The following is a 23,419-nucleotide window of genomic DNA, read 5'->3' as shown; positions in this document are numbered from 1 at the left end:
ACATCCTTCACTTAATATGTGAAAAACCCTGACATCAAGTAACAGATATATTTTATATCTGTGGGTTTATTCATGCTGAGACAAATGAAAATACTAGGGAATATGTGATCTACATGCCAGAGGTGATTTCAAAGAGCCACAAAATGGATAAAAAGAGCTTTCATTTCACCCTGAGCTGTATGCATTTCCAATTGATTAAAAAGGCAAGGACTATTGATTTCTTATTTCAAAGATGCAACTTAGGCCTATTATAAAAACAGACCCTGAAGATAGATTTGGCCACACTTTCTGCTCCGTGTCATTTTTTTGTCTTGCTGCCCTCGTTTTCCCCGAACACTCGAGTTGCCAGGACGGTTGGATGGTTGAAGGCATCAACTCTTCAGCTCTCTGGAAGGCAATTTAAATCCTCTTTTGCATTTCAGTTGGTGTCTTCACTGATCCAAGACTGTTTGAACACACTATAAAGATGCAATTCACACATTCCAACTCAATTTAAACCTTGTCTTGAACCCATGTTTGTGTCCCTTGGCTCAGACATAACCCGGTGTTTAAAACGTTGTGGAACTGCCACACACACACACACACACGCACACGCACACGCACACGCACACGCACGCCGCTTGTGGGCTGATAGTGGCCGGTAGGAAAATGTTCACATATCGCCTGAACCCCTAATTCTACCTACCTAAAATCATTGAGGATAAAATTTAAAAAAAAACATTAGGAGAGCTTATTTTCATTGTGGTCCTCCATTAAAACCATTTTTATCAAACAGCACAACAACAAGACAACAAGTGCTCACAATACAATCAACCTGTAATCGCAGGCTGCGGTGGAAAAGGAAAACATTTAGAATTGAAATTGCTGGCCAGTGACAAAAATCTTTTCAAAAATCTTGACAGTTTTCAGCCGTTTCCTGCAGCCTTCAGGCTGAACAGGAAGTCACAGAAACACTCACATCCTGTTAGATTCTATTGCAATTTAATAACATGTTGTCAGACCCACATATCAGCTTGTACACAGTCTCCAGTTGTTTTTACGACAGAGTAGCTGTCAAAATGCTCTACATGTGATCTGCTGCTGATTTTAATTAACAACACACTGTAGATGGTCCGTGATCCAAACAGATATAGTATAGTATATATATATATATATAGTCTCTCTGACTTCTTAATGTAACTATCAGCCACACAACAAGTGGTTTGTACAGAATAAGCCTTTTAATCTGAAAATAGCAATTGAAATCATTGTGGTGAAGGTGCAGCTACTGTTCCTCAAATGTCTGGCAGGCCAACACGCACACACACAAACACTAGCGCGCACACCAGACGACAGCCACCCAGTCACTTCTGTTTACCGATAGCTAACGTTTAACTCATTCATTAGCTAGTAAGTGGCGTTTTGGCAGCCAGCCTTCCAAAAGAAAGCACAATGAAATTAAACTGGGTTAGAAACGGAGTCTCAGTTCACCGTGTCTGCAGTCAGCTGTAGGCTTGTACCCGTGTTGACGTTCTGGGCATTGACGGACACATGCAGCCACTGTCTTTAAAACGCTTGCTGGACTGACACAAGTCCACAGCGCCCACGGTGTGTATGTCCGAGCCCGTCTCCGGCGCCTCTGTGTCTGCCTGTTTTAGTCTCGGGCGGCCGATTAAACTCGCTGGTCCTCGTCAATATAGTTTCATTCGTCATGTAGCTCTCCACAAGCAGAAAAAAAAAAAAGAGTATCTTCAAAGTTAGGACTACCAAGTTAATTAGCGGTTAGGAAATAGAGCGTTTAGTCTATTTGTATCATGCAAAAGACGTTTTTTTTAAAACTTTAAACAAATAAATTAAAAACAGTGTCCATTGTTGAATCACAAACAATTAAATGATCGCTCATTTATCGTTGTCGAGGTAAAAGGTGCATATCGTGCAGGCCTAAGCTCAGCCACAAAAACATTTTCTACTGTGACAACAAACAGTCAGACATGACAGGCTATCAATCTACAGAAAGAGATGGGAGGAGAGAGAGAGAGAGAGAGAGAAAGAGAGAGAGAGAGAGAGAGAGAGAGAGAGAGTGTGTCAAGAGGGGGTTGGAGGAGACAGCCATGCCTGCCATCCATTTGTTTCAAGCTGTATTGTGGTCACTCTTTCAATGACCATTGCGGAGAATCGATGACTTTCGCAAAAAAAGAAAAGAAAAAAAAAAGTGCGGCAAGATTATGTTCCACTGACAGAAACATGAGCAACCGCTGATAGAAAGGTTTTTTTCCTTTGTGTGTGTGTTTTTGTTTGTGTGCGGTTTTAGCGCTGAGCAGCTTTGGCGACCCCCCAGCAGACAGCGGTGTTGCCCTTTGGGCTCAGTCACACCAGGATTAAAATGGTAGAATTAAGCATTTTTATTTTATTGTATTTTATTTATAATTTATCATGCCAATATTTCAAACATCTCGACACAGTTTTAAACCGTTCGTATTTTATTACTCTTCACCAAAAACATGTATAAACAATAAAGTAGGGGAATAGATTTTGCTATCATGGTGTGCACTATGACATTATACATACTGACTAACACCCACACGCACACACACACACACACACACACACACACACACACACACACACACACACACACACACACACGCGCACGCACACACACACACACACAAAACATCGGATGACATAACTAAATGACACACACGTACAGTACACATACATACACACTGTGTATGCTAACATGTGTCAGTGGCACATGGCATAAAGCAAGCCTGCTGGACCAAGTGATAGGGACGTGCAATTAATTGAGTAGTTGATCACAATTTAAATTTTGGTGCACATTGATCTCAAAAACAATGTAACCACGTGAATTTTCTTTTGCACATTACATTTTGAAAGCAAACTCTTATTTTGTCTTGTGTTCTGAAGGTGAATTCAAAAAGTAAACGGGAAAAGTATTAAGGGAAATGTCACAGTTCATGGTATTTTCACTGTTGGTTTGTTTCACTTTTTCAATTAATGCAACATTTTTCCAAAGGTCACCGAGTACTCGTGTTCAAAAAATCGTGATTTCCCATGGTCCAGCTGCCCTGCCAAGTGATGTAATCAGAACAGAGCAATCCATCAACATGAAGCAAGAGTTTTAAATTACTCCTTTAAACTACTATTCTATTATTAAGCAGAATAAAACAGACAAACACGCACACTAGTCAAGCAGTCAGTCTGAATGAAACAAAAAGCTACACCCTCTATGAGAACACACCGATTTGTGTCAGTATCTGAAGCCGTTACCATGCCGACCGGCCTGTCACTCTTCCACAGAGCGGAGCAACAAGAGAGCTCTCTGTTACTGGGGTAACCTGCGACTGGGAGCTCTGCGATTGGCTGCTGGGTGGCAGAGCAACGACGTGGACAACATGGGGAGAATGCAGAGGGAGAGGCAGAGAGCGAGGAGCTGAGGACTGCGCAAAGCTCAGAGAGTGGGAGAGTTAAACTTACAGACACACACAGACACACACATATACACAAAAATCTGAAAACGCTAATCTGTAAGTAGTAAGAGGAGTGTGTGCTGAGGCTCACAGTGAGCTACAAGTTGTCAAGTCAAGTCAGCTTCACATTTCACACACAAACACGCACGCACGCACGCACGCACGCACGCACGCACGCACGCACAAACCTGAATTCAACACGGTGTGTTTTAATTGAGTGCCTTCATGGTTGTCGAGGTGTGTTTGGGAGTGGGAGTGATGTTGCTAAACACGGCACCAGTCGTAGAGAACAAACATCGGGCATAAGCCTTTATCTAAGATATTCCAATGTATTTTTGAATATTAATAACAAAAGTGAAAATCCAAGTTAAAAAGATGTGCATTTTCACGGATCAATACAGAAGAAATCTTTTGGGTAAGAAATGTTATAACCGACCCGTGTATATGGGAAGCACTAGTACCAGCAGTAGTAGTGATTATCAGTTGTTGGTAGAAATAGAAGGCCAGTAGAGTGAAAAAAAATTAACAAACAACCCTTTTTCTGTGTCTGCACTGGTGCTGCTTAAGGAGTTGACACACCAACCCCGTTATCGGCTGTTGGACAGTCTGGCGAAGTGATTCCAGTCTGTTTGGGGTGTTCCGTGCCGTCGTCAGCCGGAGGAGACGTCGGTTTTAATTTGACTTGTTGAATTGACTAGTGGGCAGACCTCATAAGGAGCAAGATTTTTTCCAGATTAGAAGAAAGCCACCCCTCCAAATGTCTGTGCACGTCCCTGCAAGAGTACCTTAGCCTTTATTAGAACAAGGTCACGCCAATAGACGATGTCAAGTAGGTGTGAAATACAGGAAATGAAGCTCAGCGTAAAGTCTTTCAGGAGGACTTCTAATAACTTCAGTCAGCGGTCTCGCTTCCTAAAACTATTCAGCTGTATAGAGGCGTTCACTTTTCAGTAAAGCAACCAGAATTTCCAAGAAATGCACGATCTAATCACAAGCATTGCATCCGTGCTTTAAATCTGTTTCTCTCTCTGCTGCGGTTAGCTGTCGTTTCAGGCCGAGCGTGCAACCCTCCTCCTCCCCCTTCCAACTCCAGTCTAGGGTGACCAGACCTCCCCGGATTCCAGATGGGTCCAGGTCGCCAAAACCGGGGACTGTCCCCGGCTGGATCTGTCCCCGGAAATGTCCCATTTTCACTGTGACTGAAAGACCCAAAATTGGAATGAAAGAAAGAAAATACTGACAAAACGTAGCTGATGGTCGCACATGCTACACACGCAGGCTCCAGGCAGCCAGAGCCTGCGGTGCAGAGATGTTTTAGAAAGCCGTGTTTTACGATGCTAAAATCACTGGTTATTTACGTGGAGTCTGGTGGGTTAAGCGAACGCAATTTCACAGACTTTTATGTTTTAAAAAGGATCTTAATCTTTAACAGAAAAGTCGACCTCCTTAGCCTCTAATGAGAACAGCTCTAGGTCTAGTGACCCCGTTTTAAGTTTTACAAAAGTAAAAACATTGTTTTGGAGGTTAATACGCTTCTGAGCTGAAAATGTCCCCGGATTTTGTCTGAGAAATCTGGTCACCTTACTCCAGTCCCCGTCACCCGGGGCATCCGGGGTCTTCCTCCAGCAAAACACTCAGTCGAGTCCTTCAGTCTGGTCTTCAGACTCCTTTCTGGCCACCATCAGTGTCTAGACTTGTTTCTCTACCCCTCTAAAAATTATTTAGACGATGGAGTCTAAGACATAGTACAATGTATTTAATGCATCGGTCATATGCATATCTCTCCTGGTGATTATTGAGCTTTAAAGTAGCAACACATAATGTGCAAATTAATTGGCACAGCATCACGTGAAAAACCCTGTCCTGACCAGCCCTGCCCCCCCCCCGAAATCTGTTCTACCCTGTTCAAAATCCTGCATTGGCACCACTTTGTGTGTAAGCAACAGCTCAGGTGAGCTACTGTGAGTGAGTGTGTGTGTGTGTGTGTGTGTGTGTGTGTGTGTGTGTGTGTGTGTGTGTGTCTTACCTTGACTGTAAGTGTTCCAATTGTACCTGCAGGTTCTCAGTCTGCTCCACCTGCTCATCCAGAGACCTCTGCAGCTTCCTGGTCTGGTTATGGGACTCATCCAACTGGATAATACAAACACACACACACACAACACACAACACACACACACACACACACACACGTTTGTAAAAGGCAATCTGATAAATCTGAGGGTTGTCTGAAGGGTAACACACACACACACACACACACACACACACACACACACACACCAACATATCTCTCGCATTAGAATCCCACTACATTTTAAACAATAAGGAATAAAGGTTTGTCCTTACTGCAGATGAATATGTACTTTGCTAATAGAATCAAAAAAAAAAACTGTTCTGTCTTTGGTTGTCTAACTGTATGAATGAGTATCAGAGTTTTGGATTGGTGGAATAGTCAGAAGCAAGAGCAATGGTGGTGTCTTTTGAACGCCACATACACAAATCCACGCACAGCCACGTTCCTACCTCATCCTCTGCCTGGCCTAAATCTTTCTTCAGCTCCTCCACCCTCAGTCGCAGCTTTTTGACTTCGGCCTCGTGGCTCTCCACCCTGCGGTTGGCGTGGACCAGTTCGGCCGTCTTCTCCTGGTACTGCTTCTTCAACTTAGCGTGGACATGGCGGAGGTCAGCCAGCTCCTAAAAGGAACGAGATAACACAGCACACAGGCTTACAGACAAAGAAAGAGCTGATTCTGGTCAGCCAGCTCTCCTGTCCCATTTACCCCCAAAAATGATTAGACGTATAATCGATTCTTCGAATAATTAGTAGTTTAAGTAAAAAGTAAAAATACCAAATATTCCTGATCCCAGATGAGAATATTTGCCCATGAACAATAAATCCCAAGAGCAAAAATGCAGCTATGTTTATTAAAATTTAAAAAAAAAAATAACATTAGTTTCAGTATTAATATTTTATCACCAAATCTGCCTCCCCAGAAGCACATTAACACCCACTTTACAATTTCAGAAAAAGGTGTAGAGTATGGTTCAGAGCCAAAATGATTGGGATGGGAGGTTGCCTGTAGTTTTGGGGGTGTGGAGTACACGGCAATTTCTGAGACATATACCCTTTTGTTTCTCCAAAGGACAGAGTTACTGGCTTTTCTCAGGAAAAGCAAAGAATTGCAATGATGATGGCAAATGACTTTAGACTTTAGCAATCAATAGAAAGAATAAAAAGTGACTAACTTTAAAAAGAGTTACTCACTTTGCATTTTAGACATAGACTTTTCTTTATTAATCCTTTTGGGATGACTCCCGCAAGGAAATTGAAATTCCCAGCAGCAGTTTTAATATGTAGTGAGAGGAATCATAAAAAAAAAAATACTAATTAGGACAACTGCCTCAAACACATTTAAGCATTTTTTTGTACTGGGACATAAATAATACAAACTCTTCCACAAAATGACGAAGTAAAAATCTGCCCATGACATTGGCCATGCCGATGTATTATTGGTCAGCTCTAACGTCCAAGAAAATGTTCTCAAAGTTCTTATAGTAAAATATGAATCATTTTGTTAATATTCAAATAATCAAAAGTGTACAGCATCTTTAGACCTTTGAAAACAATCAGTCCACATTGCCATTCTAAATGAGTATGGGTAATGGGCCAACCTGAACGCATAGCAAATTTTAGAGGCAGCATAATTGTATAGAGAGTCAATGGAAAGTTGAAAAAGATTCAACTTGAGCGAATCATTTGCGTGCCTTCTTCATCAATTATGTTTCATAAACATACAGAGAGAAGTAAAAAAAAAAGAAGCAAAGAAACCGAACAGAAATGCAGAAAGAACTGGACTTTCAGCTGTGTTCTGAGATGGGTCAGAGTCTGGGCTGAACACAAGCACACAAATTTCGCTTTCTATCTGACACGCCTTCACACACAAAGCCTGGTTGAACCGTGGTTTAAGACTGTACTATACTATGTCAAATATCTACAAATGAGACTGTCAGCGAGGAAGGAAGCACTAAGAGATGGCGGGCCCGATCTTGCACTCGGCGCAAGTGTCTTTGCTAGTTTAAGCGCCCAAGTCATTTAAAAAGCAAATGTACCTGCGCCCATGGTCTTGCTGGTCTTACATGGGGGTGTGTTCAGGTGAATTCTTGGCATATTGCTATCTTTAGGCAGTGGGAAGTGTTTGCGTCATTGGCCAACAAAACCTGGTCTAATTTCAATAACGCAGGATATCGTTGTTATTTTAAACACTGCAATCTAGCAGACGTAGATGCAATAAAGGCATGATTTACAATATTTAAAAAATAAGCAACACATTGTTAGACCTTTTTGGTGAAAAACACGTAATATAAAAATTGCTTTCACAAGAAAAGGCTAGAGGTTATCCTTAATTAAGCTTCAGTAATATTGTATTTCCCACAAATGTGCACATATTCATGTCATTTAGTGGAATGTGGTCTTTAATAATAATGATAGACTATTTTCCAGTAAACTCTCTTTTTTATGACATACAAATGACAATTTTTTTTAAATGTAAAATGTGCCTAGGCTCGTGCACAGCGCGCACACAATGCTTGTTACACACACACACACACACACACACACACACACACACACACACACACACACACACACAAACACGCAAAAGATCAAACAAACGTAGAAATTTGAAATATTAAGGTGCCAATCCGCCATCATAAAAGCAATGCGCTAAGGTACAAACGAGCATGGCTTTTAAAAGGAATGGGAGATGACAAACTGATTGTTTTATTGCATGTTACGTTAAAAACACACCTGTGAATTAATGAAGACACTACGTGCAACCCTTTTGAAAGGGTTTTTTCCGCCATTACATAGCAAAAGTGCATTTGTACAGTGCCCTGAACGCACCTGTGCCAGGCGCTTCACGCTGTGAGCTTAGATAATTTTCCTTATTCCAACCAAGGTGTGGTGTTGTAAAGGACAGAGAGTGTGTGAAGGAATGGCTCTCCCTCTTAAACGGACATGTGTGCATGCTAACATTTGGTTGTGTTCCAGGCTGTTACAAATCTTTTTTTTAAATCTATTTATTAGGCTGTAGTTTTAGGTAACTGTGGTTGTGGTCAGGTTTGAGCCAACGGAAAGCTCTCATCCACAGGTTTGCATTAGGATTAGCCAAGGAAAGTCAGCACTTGGAGCTAATGGACTTATCAATAATGCACCATTGTCACTCACTGCACATGTACTTTGATGGCATTGATTCAGCCTCTCTCTTTGCTGCACCACACCTAACGGCTCCCCAGACAGAGCGGCTTTCAAGAAAGCTTTCCTGCATTTACACTATACGATAGAGAGAAATGAGATATCTCCAGGAACAATAAAAAGACAAGCCTGGATCAAGGAGTGGGAAATGCCCTCTACTTATTTATTTATATCTGTATTTGAGCCAGCCTTTTCTCTTAATTATATATTAAATATTTGATTACTTTAGCTATCAACACAAAATTAGCTTCAACCTTTTGGCTCGTTTATTCTCACAGAGCGTTACATGTAAAGAGCCGACACTCAGAGTGTATCTGATTAGAAGAGGAATGGGTGCTTTATCTGTTCAAATACAAACTCCTTAATACGTGACATGAAGACACCCTTCCCCCTCAGTGAATCTACCAATCTACCAGATGATCAAGGCAAAATGCATGAATGCAACCCAAATACAGTGTAACCCCAGAGCCGGATCAAACAAAGAGAGCGGCAGGGTAATGCAGAAGGGAATAATTAAAAGGAGGGGGTGGGGGTCTTGAGAAAGAGACGGGGATGAAGGGATGAGGATAGAAATGACGAAGTGTGGGGGGAAGATAATTATTGGAGGGATGGTATTTTATAGGACAATAAAGGTAAGGATATGAACAAAGAAGATAGACAGGGTGCAGCCTTGTGAAAAGAAATCCATGAGATCACGTTTGTGCGATGTCTAACACAACATTTTATGCTTTGGCAAACGGTTAAATGGAGAAATATGAGCTATGCATGAAAGGACAAGTCTGCCTAGCAGGTCCAAACATAATCTGCAGATTATTAAATATATACATATATTTGTTTACAGTCTTCAGCGGTGATCCGAAAAAACGGAAGGGAATCTGCTGAGACTACTGAGTCCGCGGGTTCCTGCTGCCTATTTATACTTTCTGCGTTGTTATTTCTCTTTTTTCTTAAAGGCTCAGTCATTTCCTAAAACAGCTGGCCAGTGTAGTTTTTATGATACATTCCTCAAACAGGAGTGCATCTATTGGGAACTATTTTCAGTGGTGGATTAATACGCATTTGGTGCTAAACCAGGTATTCAGAATATCACCCACCCCCATTTATCATTTTAGAAATACACATATTATATACAAGTCTCCATCTATCACATATCCCTGGATTAAAATGATCAAAGTAAAAATCATCATTTGACTGGTTAGTTATTGGTTGACAGAAAAATAATGTGTGAAAACAAAACCCGCCATGACTTAAAAAAAAAAAAAAAAAACATCTCCAACTATTATAGAACAGTTTATACCACATAAAAGCTGGCTGCTGTCCCTGGCCTGTAGTCTGTCAGACAAACGTTCAGATGAAATACAATGAAGCAGCCTCCAAGCAGCCATACAGGCCAGAAACCTGACTTATCCCTGCAGGTTTATCATTTCAAGACGATGTAATAAATGTCTGATAGAACAGGGGAGGAAGGGAGGCAGGGTTGATGGATGAATGGGAGGAGGCTGACAGGCTGGGAGTCCCTGACTCTATTAAACATGAGGGATCCCGAGTGATCTATGAGCATGAGTGTGTCTGTTTGCTTCTGTACATATGTTGTTTGTTGGTTGCTCTATAACAGGGGTGGCTAACCAGTCCAGCATAAAGAGCCAAAAAAAAAACCTGCACCATAGCAAAGAGCCACAACACATGCACGCCCACCTACAACAAGCTGCTGATATATATATATATATATATATATATCACACACACACACACACACGCAAAACAGTTTTATAGGTTTTTTCTTACCTAGACTGATTCAGTGGGAAACTTGGCAGTCTTTGGTATCCACAAGCCTTTTCAGGTCTGGCTTGTACTCGTTGTGGCTACTCGAAGCAACTCTTTGACATGTTTGTCGGTAAGAACAGAACGATGCTTTGACTTTACTTGTTTCAGTGTAGAAAACACTGATTCACAGACATATGCTGCAAACATTGACATAGCTTGAGTGCAGCTTGTTTAACATTGGGATATCGTTCTGTGGGCACTGTTTTCCAGAACTCTGTGGTTCCTTCTCTCAACACAGATTTCATCTGTCATCCTCACAAAGTTCAATCATCTCCAACTGGACGCTGCTTCAAATGTCACTAAAGGGCTTCAAACAGTCTGATTCCAGTGAAAGGGTTAATGAGGAGGGTCTGTGTGCCGTTTTTCCCTCAGGTTGCAGAATCTGTCCTCAAAACTCTGCTGAAGATTTTCAACCAGTGTTGCATAGCATACAGTGCTCCTTGTAAGACATCAGCTGCTCCTCCACTTGCCTTCAACAAGGAGGGGAAATGTGTGAGCTCTCTCTTTTGAAGATGGTCTGGAATAGTTTGAGCTTGTTGACAAATGTAAAACACTTTGCACCAGGTCAGGCAGCATTTTTAACTTTCCTTGCAGATCTACATTCAGTTTGTTCGATGGCAGCAGGTCAACCAGAACCCCAAATCTGAAATCCACTGGGGGTCATGTAGCTGAGGGTATTCCTTATGTTTCTCTCCCAGAAACAGCTTCACTGGGTTCAACATTTCAAAAAAACGGGAAAGCATGTTACCTCTTGAAAGCCATCTCACATTGCAGTGAAAAAGCAGATCACTGGGAAGGTCTTCATCAAGTTCAGCTATTAGGTTTTTGAACTGTCTGTGATTGAGAGCATGAGTGCGAATAAAATTCACAATTTCCAGCACTGGTTTCATGACGTGGTCCAAGTTCAGCTTCTTAGACACCAGATGCTCTTGATGGATGATGCAGTGAAATGTCCAAAAATCCGGGAAACGGTCGTCAGCTTTACACAGCCCAACAAGGCCATTTGCAGCGCCTTACATAGCTGGTGCACCGTCTGTGGCTATTGCTGTCAGTTTTGACAACTGCAAATTTGCCTTCTCAGCAACAGTCATGAGTGTCTCTTTCAGGTCGATGCCACGGGTCCTGTCTTTTAACGGCACAATGTCAAGCAGCTTTTCCTTAATTGTGCAGTCTTCTGACGCAGACCGTACAAATATTGCCAACTGAGGCTTATCTTGAATGTCACAACTCTCATCCAAAGCAATGCTGAAATACATGCATTTCTCAAGGTCCGTATGTAACTGTGTTTCAATGGACTTGTTAATATCCGATATTCTCTGTTCAACTGTGTGCCGTGACAACTGCAGGTCTGACACAGACCGCTTTAAATTGTCATTTTCAGGCGCGAGGATAGCGATGACATCTTTGAGACATGTCTTCACAAAGTCCCCTTCACTGTATGGCTTTTTAGCACGAGCAATGTTCCATGCTACCTGATATGATGCTAACGTGACAGTCTCTGAGTGCTTTGCGAATTTTCGAAAAAGTTGAGTCTGCTTCTCTGACTGCCGTTTCAACGTGTTTACCTTCTGCTTGCGGAGTTCACTGCCTTTGGGGAAATCCCGGGCGATGTTAGCATGGAGTGAGGGGAAATGGCGCTCCAGGTTTGATGCTTTAAAATGCGATAGCGATGTCTCGCAAATCAAGCAGAAAGGCTTCCCATTTCGTTCCACAAAAAAATACAGTTCCTCCCACTCAGATAAAAATGTCCTGTGCTCCTCTTCATATTTGCGCTTAGCTTTACGTTTCCCTCGGGACTCTGCCATTATTTACTCGCTAGCAGCACCTACCTTGCGTTGTCAATACACGATACAGCTAGCTACGGCAACACCACTTAAACAAACCACATAGTTATTGTCCTATGTCCTATAATGTTACAGACCGACGCGATACCAAACGCAAAAGGGTCTAATATACACAGTATATTTATTTATATAAATACTTTTTTTTTTAAACCCAGCCACGCAGCAAGAGCCTCACAGGAGCAGGCAAAGAGCCGCATGCGGCTCACGAGCCGCAGGTTCGCCACCCCTGCTCTATAAGTTTCAGATACATGGATGTGTTAATATGTGTCTACATGCTCTCACACAAAAGCACAATTGTGTGTGTGTGTGTGTGTGTGTGTGTGTGTGTGTGTGTGTGTGTGTGTGTGTGTGTGTGTGTGTGTGTGTGTGTCGCCACACTGCCTGTTAAATGTTTCTCCTTGACTGGAGAGACCCTGAAGTCTGCCGCTACATCTGTTCCACTAAAACAAAGCCAGACAGACAGACAGATACATAGATATATATGTGTATATAAACCTCAGGCTTATGCCCACAAATTGACAAAAAAGATAATTTAATGTGAGTAAACATAAACGAAAAAACAGGGTCAGAAGTAAAAATAACTGATTTGAAATAGCTCATTTAAACTATGGTGAACACACTTGCGTTTATCTGCCTGCGCGCACGCACACGCACGCGCACGCACACGCACACGCACACGCACACACACACGCACACACACACACACACACACACACACACACACACACCAGGGCTGCCCACGAGCGTTACAGTGGGGGAGGGACTTTTGGGCACAGCCCCAACCAGATTGGTCAGATCCTACCAATAAAAGATGAGGAATAAAATGACAAGAGCCGGAGATAAGAAAGAGCAGAAGACAAAAATTATTACAGGTTAGATTAATAAAAGCACCAAGAATAAACATGGATATGGACAAGAACATTTGAACTGAAAACAGGACAGAAAATAAACTAAAAACCTTAAACTTAAAAACCCCTATTATTATATATGATGCCTTTAACGTATGACTGTATTGGACAGAATACAGCGGTGTAACTCTTCTCAATGTTACGTCTTTGAAGTCGACATCAAATGATTATATACAATCATTGATATAATAATGAAGACCAGACTTTTCCACATTTGGACAGTTTTCCAAAATGGAAGATGCCTAAAACTGAACACTTGATATTCTTAGCAGAACGGTTCACAGATTGAGCAAGTAATCATTACAAAAAACAACTCACGGCAGTGTTGTAGTACTCGAGACCGGTCTTGGTCTCAAGACCGCTTTTTGAAGGTCTCGTCTTGGAATCAACCACATTTTTACTTGACCATATTCTTGTCTCGGTCTCGGATGAAGAGGTTTTGGGATTATAATTCTAGACCAGTCAAGACCACAACTGCATGGATATATCCCTTAACTGCCTGTGTATTGTCTGTTTTATGTGTTAACAGCTGTACTGGGATTGGACGTAAAACGTCCTGCTTCAAATGCAAAGCCAATAACTTGACTCATTTCTAGTTTGAAATGTATCACTTAACTCAGCTGTCAGTCATGGCTGCAGCCGTTCTGCAACAAATCCGAACCTGGAAGCTAAAGACGCTCCAACTTCCGTTTCACTGGGACTTTAAAGGTCCCATGACATGCTGCTTTTTGGATGATTTTATATAGGCCTTAGTGGTGGTCCCCTAATACCATATCTGAAGACTCTTTCCCAAAATGCAGCCTTGGCGCAGATTTACAGCCATTTACTAGAGCCAGTCTAGAGCTTTCCTTAGGATGTGCCATTTCGGTGTCTGTAGCTTTAAATGCTATTGAGGAGGAGAGAGGAGGGGGCAAGGTGGAGGTTGGGGTCTGGCCTTGACCAACTGCCATGATGTCTCTGTCTTTCTCATGGGTGGGCCAAATTCTCTGGGTGGGCAAAGCAGAGAAGGAAAAGTAACCTGGCCCCTTATGACATCATTTTCTCAAAGGCAGAGCAGGATACCCAGGGCTTAGTTTACTGCTATCGCCATTTCTAGCCACTGGGGGGCCATAGGCAGGCTGGGGGGGGACGCATATTTAGGTTAAAAACGTTGCGGAAAAAAACTTGTTTTCATCACAAACATCCCAGGTTTAAACCAATATGTATCTTTTTTGTGGGGGTAATAAAAGTGGTTTTCTTTTGTCTACATGAAACCAACATATTTTGATTAAGACAGGGCTCCTATTGTCCACTTCCTACGTCCTGTAGTAGTGCAATGTTAAAATCTGAATAAAATGTCTTCCTCAGCTTTAAAATTGGGTGACTAAGAAGCAAACCATAACGCAGGGCTGCAAGTGAATCTGATGTAAGCTCCAATGAGAGACAATGAACAACGTTCGAGGTTTAGGTGGGAAGATGTGTCACACATTGTTATTTTGTCCTGTCATGTTTAATTTTCTTCAGCCATGCTGTTTTCTTCTCCCTCTATCAGCACATCTTCCTGTATCCTTGTTGTTTCTTTATATTTTTTCTCTCTTCATCCTTTCCTCTTTGATCTTTTTGTCATCATACTCATCCTCCTACATTTGAGACTGTAAGCTAAATCACCCTGTTGCTTTCCTGCTCAAATATAATGTTTGGAATAATTATTTTTTCCCCCTTTGAAAAATGTGAATTTTTAACCAGTGTATGTGTGTGCGTGACTAACTAAAGCATGAAATGCACTTGGAAGCGTCATAAATAACCCTGTGGGACAGGTGGTAATGGAGTGCAACGCATTGACCAGCACTTACACACATACTGTATCTTCCAGTGCATGGCCGTGCCACACAACCTGCTGCTAATGGAGTCATTTAAGAAGTTTAACACACACACACGCACACGCACACGCGCACGCACACACACACACACACACACACACACACACACACACACACACACACACACAGTTATCGTGTTTTGCTCTTTTTGAACAGATGTGATCCACCATGTGGACCCAGAGTTATCCATTCCCATTAATCACTGGGAAATAAATAATCACCGACATTTAGACTGCTCAGCTTGGCAAGAGGCAACACGACGAGTTGGCCTCAGGTCAAGGTAACCCTCCCGACTGGAGAAAACAACTTCAGTCAGAACTGCAACACTGTCATCATGGGTCAACATGTTGCATGAAATATATCTAGAGACTGCCCATCCTTCTTTTCAAGCAACATAAATGTCTAGTTATCTCAAGAGATTAAACACAGTAGCTCTTCCTGACTGCCAGAGAGGTGCATGTTGGGTCAAGAACCCCACCTGGTGACCATTGGTGTCATAACAAGACATCTAGATTGATTTTATATTTGTGATTCGCCAGGTGTTTCAATATTCTATGTTAAATTTATAGTCTGGGTTATTATCACATTCACTTTAAATCAACTTGATTTTCCTTTTTTAAATGCTGTTCTAGTGAATTTATGTAGGGTTAGGGTTCCTTATGTGAAGCACAGCCGGATCACTTTACTTAACCCTTGTATTGTCTTCCCGTTAACCATGAACTTGCCCTTCCAGGTGAAAATTGAAAATGAATATTTTTTTGTGCTTTTCCAATGTTTTTGTTGCTTTTTCTGATTTATTTGTCACTTTTTCCAGCTTTTGGCGCTTTTTTTAATTTTTTTAAACCTGAGCTGGACAACACAAGGGTTAAAGGGTTGTGCATAACACTGACATGGCAGCATCATAACTATGACATGACACCGGTTAAGAGTCTTTATGAGTGTTTGTTATTGTTTGATTATGACTCTTTGAATTCAAAGTAAGCATTGTTTGAAATGTTTGTGTTATGACAACTTGACATTATGCAAGATAATATACCGTCATAAACATATCATAGCAGACCTAATTATTAAACTCAAAGACACTATATAGCTTTATGTGTTAATTTCACATGAAACTGTCATTAAGCTGTTGGTTTTACATTAGCTGTCATGAGACCGTTATAATTGTGTCATTAGTATTTTCCCTTGACCTCAAGTAAAGTGATTTGTCACAAAGATGTCATAAAGTTTGATTACACTGTCAGATGCTTTTATAACAGGGTCATTTATAATTCCTTTGAGTGGAAACAGAGAAACAGGACATTTGCCCTTCCTTGAGTTTGTCTGATGATTTCAGACAATGAGCTGATCCATTCACACGTGGGCTCAAACTGACATTAACGGACTTTGCACCAAGGAGCTGGCAGGGTAATGTCTCTCACAAAGCTCATCTAGGTAATGTCTAGATTATTTTAGGGTTGTATTGCATGTGTTAAAGGAGCTATTGACAGTCAGATGAAGCATTGTCACTGTCAGTGCAGCAAAATGTTTCCCTGATTCCACCATGTGGCACACAGCTAGAAAAACAGAGAGGGCTGTCCAGGAAAACTTCAAAATGTATCTTAAATAACACAAACAGAGGAAGGGTTATGCAAGTACTGTATATATATATATATATATGTGTGTGTGTGTGTGTGTGTGTGTGTGTGTACACATCAGTGTGTTGCAGTGTGACAGTGAACATCAATCTGTTCAGTGGTAGTGATGCCCAAAGCCCTGGCTGGGGTTGAAGATGATTCTACTATCAATCAACCTGTATATATGTGTGTGTGTGTGTGTGTGTGTGTGTGTGTGTGTGTGTGTGTGTGTGTATCCAGTGTCTTAATCTCTTGCCCTGTTTCTCCTTCTCTGTCTGGATCAATACCATCTTTTCAACACTATACACTAAACACAATCAATCTCTCTCTTTCTCTTTTTACACACACACACACACACACACACACACACACACACACACACACACACACACACACACACACACCTAAAAGTATTTGGAAAAACAAGGTCATGGTACAATCTCCTTACATATAAAGAGATCTCGTCAGTGTGTAAGTATTAGTGTAGTAAGAAAAAGTATTGTGGAATTTAAAAGGATAATTCCGCTTTATTACAATTTAGGTTACTTTGTTGAGGACAATGTTGTAATAGCTAATAGACAGACAAAACTATGAAAATAAGACCCAAGTAGCAGTATTACCCAATAGTTTCAAGACTTGAATTAAAGGATGGCCGACAGCACGGTGAAGCGCTGGGATGTGTGCCCACCTTGTTTCTCTCAAACAGCTCGCTCTGGATGGCCTTCATGTCGATGTCGAGTGCCGAGGCCGCCTGCCGGCGCTTCTTGGCCATTTGCTCCTCCAGGTCTTCCACCTGAGCTCTCAGCTTCTTGTTGTCCCTCTCCAGGGCGAGTTTCTCCGTCTCCAAGCGCTCCCCACGCCCCCACTCCGCGGCGTTCTCCACCTGCAGCCGCTCCATCTGACGGAGACACAGAGAGACACACAGTGTACACCAAAGGATCTCAGGATATCTGTGGCTCTGTGTCCCAAGGTTTCTGCCTGTTTAAAGGAAGTCTTTCCTCTGTGTGTGTGTGTGTGTGTGTGTGTGTGTGTGTGTGTGTGTGTGTGTGTGTGGTAAACCACGGTAGAAATGCTGATGGTAACAATTACGCTTTTCATTTAAAATATTATTATTATTGCGTGGATTACCACTGTGGAAACCCTGTATTTAATCCTTCCCAGCTTCATCCGAGTCTCCTGAAGGCACTCAGACAGGAGAAGGGGACAGAATTTAGCGTAGTGGTGTGTGTGTAGCCCAGAACGTAAGTTAAAACTATTCTGTAGCTTGCTAAACTGTCATGCCTCGTTATCTTCAAGAAGTGTTCTGCTACGATGTGGAAGTTTTGCCCGAGTTACGACATGACATTTATTTGATAAGCGAGAGCGATACATATTATCGTCTAGATAATAATACTGTTCCTGTGTTTGTTATTGGGGAGCTGATAGAAGTGCAGATTGTTTAATGTTACTGCAGCCACGCGTTGATATTCAGGTTGTGTTTGCTAGCAACGTGCAATCACCAGTAAACAGACTAGCCTGTGGAGCCGTGTGCTTTTTTTTTCTTCTAATCTTTTGCTATTAAAAGGTGTATCACACTGTTTGTTCCGTTATGAATAAGTGTGCTGTAACAGATGTGGCAGTTTGCGCTAATGAGCAATATGTTACATTTATGTTAATTATTACAGAGAAATTAATGAATTTGCCTACAGGGCAGGAAGGGGGGTGTCGAGGATGCTACGGGCAGCCTGCTAAACAGTTTGACCACTTAAATCATAAACCTATGTATATAAAAGTGACTTGTTTCCATTGGCTGTGAAATGTGGGTAGGTGGGTGACTATGCTAGACTGGGTAAACCGCACCCACTTTTCCGGTGATTTGCCCTGCAGCTCGGTCTGGAAACCTGCACGTTTAATTTTCCTGCTTCAGTTCACAATTTTGCGGGAACCAATCACAAACTGGCTTATCTAGCTGGCGCTATTGGCGGGTTTAACACTATGACGATAGAGCAGCGACCAAGCAGCTTCTTGTTTACATTCAACATAGCGGCCACCGAACGCCACCGAAGCGCAGCAGACACGTTGATGCCGCTGATGCGTCTACGTCACCCGGATCACTGGTCTGATTGGTTGAAGGACTATCCAATTGCGTACAGAGTGGTTAGCACTGTGGCCTCACAGCAGGAAGGTCCTGGGTTTGAGCCCTTTCTTTATGGAGTTTGTATGTTCTCCCCAACCGGGTGCTCCAGTGTCCCCCCATTATCATAAAACATGTACTAGGTTCTCCAGTCAGTGCCCTTGATCAAGGCCCTGGCTCAGATCTGGAGTTGGTCCCAGGGCGCTGTAAATGGCTGCCCACTGCACCCTTGAGGGATGGGTTAAATGCAGAGAATGAATTTTGCAACAAGTATGTGTATGTGACAATAAAGTGCCTTTACTCTTCTCTCTCTCTGCTCCCCAGTCTCCTCACCTCAGTACGTAGATCAGCTAGTTTCTTGTCCATACTGGTTCGGGCTCCCAGTTCGTCCTCCAAGTCTTCAGATATGCGGCCGAGTTCATCTTGGTGCATTTCCTTCAGCAGGTTCAGCTACACGGTGTTAGGAATGGGGGGGGGGGGGGGGGGGGGGGGGGGGGGTATCAGAATCAGAATACTTTATTAATCATCTTAGTAAGAAATACAAAGGTTAAGTACATTTGTAAAAGTAAAGTAAGATTAGGTTCAAAAATAAAGATCAGGTTCAACAGAGTGTTTCTTAAACAATGGATTGTACAAATTCTATTGTAGCGCAGTGTGAACATGAATACAGTACGGACAAAAAACACAGTGTGAATATCCATAATCTAGCCCTTTAAGTTAATGTTTGCGAGAAAACATTGCAGGACCACTGAAATCAAGCAGTACTGTTTTTAAAGCTAGAGTCTGTAGTTTCTTTCCCCCCCCACAACACTGTTGGACCATCCACATGATACGAGTCTTTGTTGATCGAGCTGTTGAACTAGCACCTCTCCAGTTACCAGTCCACCACCATACATTGGTCCGTATGGGGACTTGAACTACCGACCCTACGGTTCCCAACCCAACTCCCTACAGACTACAAACAATGCAACTCTACAATGACTGCTGAAAAGGCTGTGAGTAAGCAGCATTAATATCATTTTAATTACATAAGATGCTGCTTATTAAACGCACAGACCATATTTTTGATGTATTTACATGCCCATCAGGTCAGGTTACAGCAGTGAAGTCTACGCCGGACTCGTCCTTACCAACAATAATCCATGCTGGAAACAAGGTTGATGAGAGCTGAGAATCATATGGTGCTACGGCTGCACTTTTCTTTCACATTTCTCTCTTTTGAATATGTAATCAATGTATCCTTTTGTTTGCATCTGGCATTTTGTCCTACGTTATGAGTCCGTTTACCATTGGCTCCTTTAATCTGCTTTCTTAGAAGCCAAAAAAAGTATGCAAACCTTTTTTACATTGCTGAATCTAAAATCACAAATATGCTAAAATTCTAACATTAGTACTTAGTAATACTGTAACAAAGAAGTACTAAATGAATGCTCTAAGGAAAAAAGACAGGACATCAGTTGTCACTTCAGAAATGCATGATACCTAAAATTCCCTCCATCATATCTTAATCTAGCAAATAGCTTGACATTAGTGTTATCTACAAATTTGGTGATTAAAGACGCTCCCTGTCTTCTTAAAAGGTGGCCATTTCCTGAACCACACATCCCTGTGATCTTGAAGTATCTAGGACAACAAGTGTGTAGATAAGGTTGACCCAACCTCCTTTGACTTGCCTTTTTTATCCCTCCTTGTTCTTATCTGATCATTTCATCTCTGCCTGTGTCTCATCTGCCTCCTCTCCACCTTCAGCCCTTCACCCTATCATGCTTTCATCTCCATCTCTTCTACCCCGCTTATCTCCTAAACACACACCATCACCATCTACACATCTCTCATCTTTTTTTTTTATTTTTTATGAATCAAACTGGTTTTGTCATTCAGTGAGCCTTTCCATGAGACCTGCGTGCGTTTGCTGTGTCCTTATGTTCTCCTCTCTGCAGGCCAGGACTGCCCCCGAGTGGTGGAACATTTTAGAAACTGGAAACGATCCAAAGAGTTGTGTGTTTAATGGTCTAATCATTTCATTATATTGTTGGCTAGTTTCATTCATAATAAAAAACATCGGATTTTTTAAACTACATGTGTTTCAGAAATCTTAATTTGTAAAGTAACTAAAGCTGTCAGATGAATGTAGTGGAGTAAGAAGTATTACTACATTTTCTCTCTGAAATGTAGAGGAGTAGAAAGTGGAACGAAGACTCAAGTAGAGTACTAGTACCTAGGCCTGTCACAATGATACATTTTGCTGGACGATAAATTTTCCCAGAAATTATTGCAATAAGCAATAATATTGTCGTTCTGTGACCATTTTCATCTACTATAAAGATAATGGCAAAATAATGAAGGTACATCTTTTTCGAAAGATCAATAAACTATTATTTCTAGAAAATAAAACACTGGGGCATTCCTGAGAGCAATTGCGAGACTAACACCCCCCCCCCCGTGGCGTTTATGTCCAAGTCTGTCTCCACTGTCTCCACCAACTGTGTGGTTTGGAATGAAAGGGAGGAACTGGACGCCAAGTAACATGGGGGACATCGCTCATATGCTTTCTTTTTTTTTTGACAGCGCCTTGCATCTCCTCTGTCTCCATCTCCCTCCACCAGGAGTCCCGCCTCCCCACACAAAGACATATGCGACTGACAAGAGGGCTCACTCCTCGTTACGCTAAGGACCCGAAATGGTCATCCAGTGTCTTTGGTAGAGGGAAAGAAGGAAAACAAACAAGCATGCAAATAGAAACTATCGCAGCCAGAAACTTTATCAAGCTCATTTTTTTTTCTTTTTTTTGAATCTTGTGATTAATTGACTTGTTGACTGTTGCGACAGGCCTACTAGCACTCACCATTTTGTACTTAAGTACAGTACATGCGTTAATGTACCCACTGCACTTAAGGTATCTGACAAAAACAAACTTAGTGCATTGGGATATTTTGAGGACATATGAAGATCTTATTTTCAGGATACATATTAAAGGTGATCGTAGGAATAGAAGATAAGCGGATTTCTGTCCGTGTGAGGCAGGTTAAAAGCATTATTTTGTAATACTGAGTAAGAGCCTTATGTGATGAAGACATTCACCAGTTAAATTTCATTCATTAGCTGTAGTGACCTGTAGAGACAGGCAGGTTTACTGGTCTCCCTTCAGAGGCAAGACTTTGTCAGTTATATAATGTAGGCTAGGCTAAAGAGTCCATTTTATGTCTTATTTGAGGATTTTAGGGCTATAATCTTGAGTCTTCTGTCCTTCTTCTCTGATGACTTCTCCTGGTTTGAACCGTTTTGGTAAGTCCATGTGGGCTGCCCTAGCTTATCCCAAAATCAAGCATGGTGTGTGTCAGTGGCATGTAGATTTTAGAGAACCTGCTTATCCAAAGGCACTGGCACTTACTTATGCTTTTTTTGTTTGCTTTTGTCTTTGTTTTTCTTACATTTGACACTAGCCATTTGACTGTAGAATTGATATACTCTTGTTGTTGTTGTCATGTTTTTCTTTTTAAATGTATATATTTGAGTTCACTCAACAAATTTTACTTATGCATTTTTTCTCACATTTTTATCCTTGATACTTTGTCAATGTTATTTCTGACATTCATGCAATTGAATTGAGAGAGAGAGAGAGAGAGAGAGAGAGAGAGAGAGAGAGAGAGAGAGAGAGAGAGAGAGAGAGAGAGCAAGTGTGTAAGGGGAGGGAGGACAGGAGGGGATGTGGGAGAACCATGGATGACTGGAACATTTCTTTCTGGGCTGTAAGACTCTTGGCAACCAGAGAAGAACAGTAAAAAAAAAGGCACTGCCATGTAGGCGTCTGCGTTAAACCAGTTGTCTCCCCGCTGCCAGCTAGCGCTACAGTTTTAGGAGCTTGGTTCAGATTTATTGAAGGAATATAAATGCGTTCCAAATCCCTGAGACCAACAAAATCAGACACAACCTGAATCAAAATCAAATCCAGCTGCAGATGAATGAAAACCATCTCTCTCCAATTTGAAAGGCTCTCTCCACAAGGGGCTTGAAATCACAAACGAATCGAAGTGTAAATGGTATCTGACCAGAGGTGCAGCCATGCTAGTAGCTCAGCTCTGAGGAACGCTGGCGCTTTGAGAAGGGTTGGGTATAGTTCAAGATTTTCCAATACCGGTACAGATACCAATACCGTCACTTTGATACTGGTTTCTAAATGATACATTTTCCGATACCATTTTTTTGATTATGACATTTCTTAAAGACCTGCAGGTTGGAATTAAACTGGCAGCTCAAAGGAAGAAAAGAAACCAGCTTGGTAGCAACTGACCATATAGAGTTCTTAATTCGCTGCGATGAAAAGACTGTGAGATGGATGATAAAAAAAGAGAACAGCGGGTGACTTTCACAAAGTCAGAGGGCCGCTGCAGTACGAACTGAGCCCCTGCACATGGGGCTCAACCAGAGCCTGGATCTTGGTAGACAGGGCGCCTGGGTAGCTCACCTTGTTGAGCAGAGGCTGCAGGTTCGATTTCGACCTGCGACCCTTTACTGCATGTCATCCCCCCCCCCC

The 23,419-nt window shown here is 41.9% G+C and overlaps 1 protein-coding gene and 1 long non-coding RNA gene across 2 annotated transcripts in view; both read right to left on the bottom strand.

The window, feature by feature from the left end:
• Positions 1-23,419, bottom strand: part of ccdc102a (coiled-coil domain containing 102A) — a gene marked incomplete in the record, with an annotated part of 104,233 nt that overhangs the window by 5,376 nt on the left and 75,438 nt on the right. The window contains 4 exon segments of the mRNA XM_032537675.1: positions 5,497-5,600; positions 5,991-6,161; positions 17,461-17,670; positions 19,219-19,335. Of these exon segments, the coding sequence (XP_032393566.1) occupies positions 5,497-5,600; positions 5,991-6,161; positions 17,461-17,670; positions 19,219-19,335 (602 nt within the window).
• Positions 13,832-15,855, bottom strand: LOC116703083 (uncharacterized). The gene is made up of 3 exons (XR_004335335.1): positions 15,843-15,855; positions 15,171-15,173; positions 13,832-13,907 (listed from the first exon to the last, which is right to left on the bottom strand). It is a non-coding gene; the product is annotated as an uncharacterized LOC116703083 (long non-coding RNA).

Source organism: Etheostoma spectabile, chromosome 15, assembly GCF_008692095.1.
Source record: "Etheostoma spectabile isolate EspeVRDwgs_2016 chromosome 15, UIUC_Espe_1.0, whole genome shotgun sequence".
NCBI classification, from domain to species: Eukaryota; Metazoa; Chordata; class Actinopteri; order Perciformes; family Percidae; genus Etheostoma; species Etheostoma spectabile.
Note: the sequence above shows the minus strand (reverse complement) of the source record. Positions and strands in the feature narration are given on the sequence as shown.